At 45.4% G+C, this 7450-nt stretch overlaps 1 protein-coding gene across 1 annotated transcript; it reads right to left on the bottom strand.

Moving 5' to 3' along the window:
* Positions 1-6018: 6018 nt before the first annotated feature.
* LOC135393361 (uncharacterized) lies at positions 6019-7203 on the bottom strand. The gene is made up of 5 exons (XM_064623830.1): positions 7193-7203; positions 6926-6982; positions 6783-6801; positions 6603-6631; positions 6019-6484 (listed from the first exon to the last, which is right to left on the bottom strand). The coding sequence occupies exons 2-5, from the start codon at positions 6969-6971 to the stop codon at positions 6111-6113; spliced, it is 468 nt and encodes a 155-aa protein (XP_064479900.1). The 5' UTR covers positions 6972-6982; positions 7193-7203; the 3' UTR covers positions 6019-6110.
* Between the last annotated feature and the right edge of the window lie 247 nt (positions 7204-7450).

Genomic DNA, 7450 nt, shown 5'->3' with positions numbered 1-7450 from the left:
AGCTTTATATTGAAGGAAGACCAGGTCCAAAGGCCAGTCTTACCCGACACTCCGCCATATTAGGGTCCGAGTAAAAGAGATAAATACTGTACGACATACAGCAGACATTAATTTTAACCAAGCTCCACTATGGTCGTTAGTCATTCATTTGTGTATTTTGCAACTTTTTCACGCCAGCTGATGTGCTACAAGTCCGCATCGTGATGCTCAGCTGATCACTGACAACTATATACTAAATGCAAGAAATCAGTTCTAAGTTAGAAACAAGAGATTGAGCAGGAAGTTGGATGGATTGCATTGAAAGCGCTCTCTCAAATATGTGACCGACGGGAGCCGGCCGGACGATACAGCGAGAAGGACGAAAACTTTACGGCAAGTTTCCTCTCATTCACACTAACTTGGTTGTCGTGGCAGATTTCCACATAGAATTAGTTTCCATTTTATTTTATCCTTTGACTTTCTATGTAGGCAGCTTCAAATTAATCGCTCTTTTCGAACGGCGAAACTAGCACAGCACTGCTATAGGCGCTGCCGGTTGGTACCAGGGCATTACGCCGCGTTTCCCCTCGAGGGGCCGCTTCCGTCGACAGAAAACGGTGCCCATAGGGAGACACTACGACGAAGAAATATGCGAGTGCTGTGTTCATTGAACTTTTGTCACAAGCTCTATATTGAAAGGGCGTGTTGCACTCTACGAGAGTGAGAGAGAGAGAGAGAAAGGAATAAAATGGGGACTTATTGCAGCTTCTAGTCCCCTGGACTTCAATTACTCCCCATTTTAGTTCCCCAACTCCGACATTTACTCCCCAGGACTTAAAATTGTCACTGATCTTCGCAAAGGGTGTTTCAAATGCAACATTCTATACGTAAATATGCGTTCTTGGTCAATTTGATGGCATATGGTTGTATAACTAAGCCAACTTAGCGACTTTCCACCGACACAAAGTAAGAAAGAGTTAGCGATTCTTTCTTCGTAAACTGTGTCCCATGTATGCCGCAACATTTTATATCACTCGAAATGTCACGGTTGGCGGTTTGATTCAAAGTATTTTCATTCATGCACGCGAATTATGTATACCTGAACAGAGCGTGAAATGCAGTACGCACTCTGTGACATTCATTTACTCCCGTGATTTTACTCCCGAGAGGGACTGTTTCTTGTTGCAATGCATTTACTCCCCAAAAGGAGTAAAACTACTTTTTTTTCTTTCTTAGAGTGTGGTTGGTACACCGAAATATCGTATTGGTTGGTTCATCGAAACATGACCAGGCAACGCGGCGGAGACAAGAACAGAGGACATGCACGGACAGCGTTCCTTACACAAATACGGGTAACGCTGTCCGTGCGTGTCCTCTGTTCTTGTCTCCGCCGCGTTGCCTGGTCATATTTCGATGTTTCGTAAGGCACGCAAAGGTTCGCAGACTTGACTTTTCTATTCAGAAGTTAGAAATACTACTAATGATTGAGATCTTAGAATTAAGAATAGTGAGCTTAGAATCGAATGTTGAGAATGCACAGTGTACTAAATAGATTCCTTCCCACAGCATACTTAGCAAAATTTCAAAGACATTTTTTTTTTTCGTAGAACGTCATACAACGGCGCCCCACGAGAGCTGGTAGGTAGTGGCCATTACAGATGTTTCCCACACTTTTCATCTGGCTAATAATGGAAGCTGAAATAAACACATTTTCACTTCGTAACTAGAATTACGGTGACATATTACAGACTTAACGCGTGACAGCTTCTCGATACAGTAAAGAGATAGACGTGCATACACAACACAGTCAAGCCTTGGCGAACTTTTTCGAATTTCCCGAAAGAAAGTCCGAATTTCGCGAGCTTAGGGGAGTTGAGGACTTCGAAGTGATGCAGAGGCAGGATGACCGATACTGAGTTCTAAAGACACAACTTCACCGCATGGCACGGTGTGCGCCAACCGTTGCCACGAATGATAGAGTTATCGCTTGTGATTGAAAGAGAGAGGGGGGCGTACGCCTTCTCGTGGCAATTTTCACATATCCCAAATGCCACAAAAAGGCGTACGCCCCATTTTCTCTTCGAATCAGAAGCGATAGCAAATCAGTCGTGGCAATGATTGGCGCACAGCCTCAAGTACGCAAACGTCGCCGCACCAACGCCGACGTTTGAGTATTTGTAAACAGATACACCACATGCAGCCAAAGAGCTGCGGCTTCTTTCTTTTTTTTGCTCTCTATGTGTCCGCGTGCGCTTTGTCTTTGTGCGCTCTTTTACCATGTCGAATTTCAAGAAACAGACTCTTGACCTTCCGACAGTCCTGTTAATACACCTTTCAGTTGCGCCTGCGGAACAAAACATGGTGTTTATCTATAAACCTACACCGTACTTTACACGCCGAAAGGCGTATAAAAATTACTGTATATCGAGAACATCGCCAAACAAGCCCTGAGGATGTCATAAATAAAAAAAATCAAACAAAAACATCGAAGATGTCAATACCCGCATTCTAGAGAAAGAAACCGAAAGGAAGAAAAATGTCTCGAAAAGCGGGAACGGAAGCTATATTATGTAGCGTCTTCCACGTATTTTTAACGCAACCGAAACTTCAAAAAGCTTTTTCCGCGCATCCGAATAATGTCGGGTGTGCACGCCACGACGAACTAGAGCAACAACGTCCAGCGCCACACGCGACAAAGACGCCAGGCGAAAATATTCGTGCATGTTGTATGTGGCACAGTTCTCCAACTATTTTGTATATTGACATCTTTCTCTCTCTCTCTCTCTCTCGCATCCTACGACGCACGGCAATAACTCTGTTCTGGCGTTGTACCGCATCTAGTTGCCTATCGGTCTCCAACACCCGGCCTTGTTTCCCTCGCCGCTTTGTTTTACACGTCTTCACTCGACAACGTTCCCTAAGTTTGCCATCGACCATGAAGGAATAACATATTCAAATTTATGAAGGTTTCTTTACGCAATACTGAGCAATGCGTCGGAATATATAGACGCGCGTACGAAGAAAGAAAGAAAGATAAGCAGATTCGTCAATTTTTGTTTTTTTTCCTCTATGCTTTCCAGATCGTGTTATGCCGCGCCCGAACTATATTGGCGCGCGCATTTATTCCGTAGCTCATTTACATAGCAGATCTGTTAGGCGGAATCGAAGTTGTTTGGATTGCGAAATGCGGTTGATCAGTTTCAAGGCGGCGTCCCAGATGCGTCTTTGACGGTTTAAACGTGCTTTTGCGAAGCTTGCATTTGCTAAAATGAACTGGGTATACTGTTTGTCGAAGCGCGCTGAATACGTGCAGTCGGGAAACCTTGTCGAAATTTCTTATCAGATTGGGGGATGTATTTCTCTGGTGTTCATGTCATTTCGTGTTTTTTAACGCTCCGCGTGATATGCGTGTGTGCATGTAAAACGGGAACGTCTACTCGGCGGGTTCGTGAAGTACAAGAAGAACCGGATTTGGAACCGGGGGGGGGGGGGGGGGGGAGAGGGCTGATGTGTGCATCATCGTTTAAAAAGCGGTTCTCTTTCTCAAATGACGTTGAAGACCGATGGAAATTCTACACTCCAAAAACGAAACTTCAGCGCGGAACGCGCTTTTTGACGAATAAAAATTTCGCCCAACCATTTCGCCGAATAATACAGTTATGATTTGAAAGGAGAGAGCGGTGAGTGCGCCTTTTTCTGGCAGTTAACTAATATCCAAACTGTCACAAAAAGACGTATACCTGCCGTCTTCAACAAATGAGGGGAAAGAAAAGCACATAAATCTGAATGACGGTTCGGTTCTGAAGGTGTTATGCAGTAAGTTTTGCTTTGAGACTGTGCCTAACTATTCAAACAGTGTGTTAGGAGGAACAACGCAATATACTTTCACAAAACCTAGACTTGTGAGAATGTCCTGGAAAATCAGCCTTCGGAGGAGCGTGATCTTAGAGGTGCGGCCCGATCTGCTGCCGTGACGTAAGGAGCAGAGTATGACGTAGGAGCAGCATAGCGACTAGCCCTGAGAGGACCACCCGATGTAAGTGTCTCTCGCATGGCTCTCTCAGGGCTGTTTGCTATGCTCCTATGTTTGCTATGTTGTCCCCCGCGCCAGCCTCATAACCTCATGGCGTGAACCTCACTTATTCTTTTACGAGCTCTTTAATTGTAGGAGACTAGAGGCTCGTAGATGGTGTACAGATCAAAGACCTCCCTCGTGCGCTGTAGGGCATTTACGATCACTGTCTTTGTGCAAGAGCGCTTTCGCGTGCATTCTGTCGCTGTCAAAAGCAAAAAAAAAAAAAAAAAAAAACACAAAAAAGAGAAAAGAACGAAAAACGTATATGCAAAACATTAGTTTTGTACTGCTTACGCAACCCAAGCGGCACACAATATTGGGCCCATATTGGATGGTCATTGGCGATACGGGTCCAATATGGGACCCGTTTCGCCAAAATTTCCCCCATATTGGCTGAAACTGGGCAATATGGGCCCCATATTGCCCAGTCTAAGCCAATATTAGGAAAATCCTGGCAATATCGGCCCCATATTGTCCACTTTGAGCCAATATTGGGAAAATCCTGGCAATATGGGCCCCATACTGCCCGTGTACACGCCATATTGACTGAAAATTCAGAAAATGGTACGTACCCGTGTTGCACAAATGCCCAAGCAGCACGGCAAGATTGGACGTTGAAACGTGTGAAATGCCCAATATGTCGTTACATCCAACAACTTCCCGCTGATGATACACATTGTTCGAAGCAGTCAACATACGTGGCAATCCTTTATTTGCCTTTTTGCCTTTATTTTTCCCTTTTTTCCTGGGAATAGCAAGCCGCCATACCGGTGGCTAACCTTTCCCTCTTATTTTTTTATATATAATAAACATATCCCCCCTCCCCCCATTGTAACGTTCACTAGAACTCGACAACTCAACTTTCCACGCTCTGGAAGCAGCCGCCATCTTGCTTCGCGATGCAAATGCCAATCGGTCGAGCCGACTGAGAGCGAGCGGGTCGTTTGAGCGAAATCACGCGTCCTACAACTAATGCGCATGCGCGACAGTCGGATCGGACGTTTCATACAGGCTAGAATGTCCCTGGTTCCTGCAATCATAACGGAATTGCGGCAGGTCAAGTAAACAACACAAGGTTTGATGGGAAGGGATGGCTCTTCTGTAAAGTTAGCTGCTTTCAAGTTGCTGCAAGCAGTGCGAGTTGCTCTGGCGTACGACCGTCACCGTCACGAAAGTGTTTCGCTCCTTTGTACTATCGGAGCGGGTTGGAAATTTATGGTTCATAGAATATTGCGATCCCAATGAAGGCTTCTGAGGGATGTTTGGCATTGGCAGTTCCGTGGGACTGCTTGTGTCCTTCAGCAAGACGGGCGTAGCACCCGTTCTTCGTTCTTGGGGCGATGCAGTGTTTTTTTTTTTTAAATTGTATGCAACGTGGATCAATGAGATCTACAGAAATGAAAAAGCAGAAAAAAAAGAGAGCAGTAATATCAGTGGTGGAATTAAACCGGATAATGCTTTATTATTACGCGGACTCCCCGTTGTCGTTATCACATTGGCAATATTGGCGCAAAATGGGCTTGCTTGCCAATATGGGCTGCCCATATTGGTCCAATATGGAACCTGGTTGCACTCCCCATATTGGTCCAATATTGGCAGCCCATATGGGCCCAATATTAGACCAATGGTGGCGTGCTGCTTGGGAATACATCACATATTTCTACATCACATTACATCACATTAGGCTGCGCCAGAAACAGAACACTGTATACAAAGTCCACCATGGCGGTAGTGATGACCAACGTTCCACCGTTCACGCTAAAGACAACAGTGTTTACGCCCCCCCCCCCCCCCCCGTGGTTCCTTCCATTGTCACGGCTTTCCTTTTTTGTATTCCTGGTCTCAAGGTAACAAGGAACCGAGTGCCAACATTATTTCTTAAACAGCTGGCGGGAGGACACGATGTCATTGCGTATGCGCTTCGTACGCTGCAGTCATCTAAGATTGATTCACTAGTCCCGGAATGCCCTTTGGCTGCTTTTATTGTTCCGACGGCCTCAGAGTCACAGCGAAAGTGTCCATAAATACACTTACATATTCATTGCATATTCATTGCTCAACCAATGATGGACTTAATTGCAACCTTAAGAGCGATTGTGCCAGCAGCCTTGTATATCGTCTTGGCCGTTTCGCTGGTAAGCGCCTCCTTCAGCTTCTTCCACTTGCTGTATTCCGACTCGTCGTCTATGTCCCCATTGCTGTCTTCAAGAATATAGCTGACGGCTTCCAGGGTTGCACCCAGTTCTTCTTCGTGCCCTTTCATGGTTGCCTGCAACTCAGCCTTAACGTTTTCCAGTTGCCTCTCCAGTTCCTCCTTCTCCTCTTTGGTGACGTCATCCCTCTTAGTTTCACTAGCCAGAGTTAGTTGACGATCCACCAAGCTGAGGATCTTTGAAACTGTGTCCTCCAATTCTTGGGCGTCCAATGCATCTGAGTGGTAAGGACACGTTTTAAAAGAGCGATAAATCCGTAGTAGTGCCTTCCTGTTCAGCAAAATTAGTCTTCGAATGCCTACTGAAACAATCCTTTGAATCGAGCAAGAACTCACCGTGTGTTTCGACGACGACCTTGGCGGTCCTACGAATGAAATTGCTAATTAGGTAAAACACTTTCCCTTGAAGGGCGAGAAAGATTTTCAGAGTTGGTGCGGTGCATGCAATAATTACACGTGTATTAGACAATGTGTAGAATGTAAGCAGGTCGCAGCAGTATGTGGGTGGATACTCACGTCGGCACTGTAGCGCCATCTGTGACCATTCCATGGAAATAAAAGTGTCATTCAGTTATGCGACGTTATTGCATATACAACAGTGGAAATCTACGTCACTTAAAAACGAATGAAACGCTTAAAAATCTGAATGTGAAACTTACAGGCCGCAACAAGTAGAAGTGCGGTGATAGTTACTTCACAATTCATGCTGAATGCAACTGTAAAGTAGAGGCCGCCTTATCAGACAACGCACATTCGAGGCGTAGGAGAACAAACTACACGGTTAGTGAGACCTGTTATATTCAATGTGCTGGTGTTCATTCCAGCCTAATTTCCGAACTTTCGTTACCAGCCGTAAATTAATAAACCAAGCGTAATTTTGAACACTATGCGTATAGAATCGGTGTGCACGTGACAGCAGTTCTTACCTTGTGCCCAACACCACACACCGCGAAGCGTAGTGTCTCGAATCAGTTGACGATCCGTTACTTATACTCATTTCGGCACTGCGTTAGCCAATGTGTCCCATTGTTATAGCATCATAGATATTACAGAAAATCCAGACGCTTACGTACAGGGGAGGTGCTGAAGCGCCAGGACGACAATAGGAAGTCTTAGGAAATCGGAGCGCCCTCCGATAACGATTGCGTATCGCTCTCGGTCAATCCGATATTAACAACGTGATG

The sequence above is a fragment of the Ornithodoros turicata genome, chromosome 4 (assembly GCF_037126465.1).
Source record: "Ornithodoros turicata isolate Travis chromosome 4, ASM3712646v1, whole genome shotgun sequence".
NCBI lineage: Eukaryota > Metazoa > Arthropoda > Arachnida > Ixodida > Argasidae > Ornithodoros > Ornithodoros turicata.
The sequence above is the reverse complement of the archived record's forward strand: the minus strand, read 5'-3'. Positions and strand labels throughout refer to the sequence as shown.

Coding starts and splice junctions, on each gene's coding strand:
- LOC135393361 (XM_064623830.1), bottom strand. CDS start 6,971: ATGAATTGTGAAGTAACTATCACCGCACTTCTACTTGTTGCGGCCT. Junction 6,485..6,602: donor GGTCGTCGTCGAAACACACG/GTGAGTTCTTGC, acceptor CTTACCACTCAG/ATGCATTGGACGCCCAAGAA.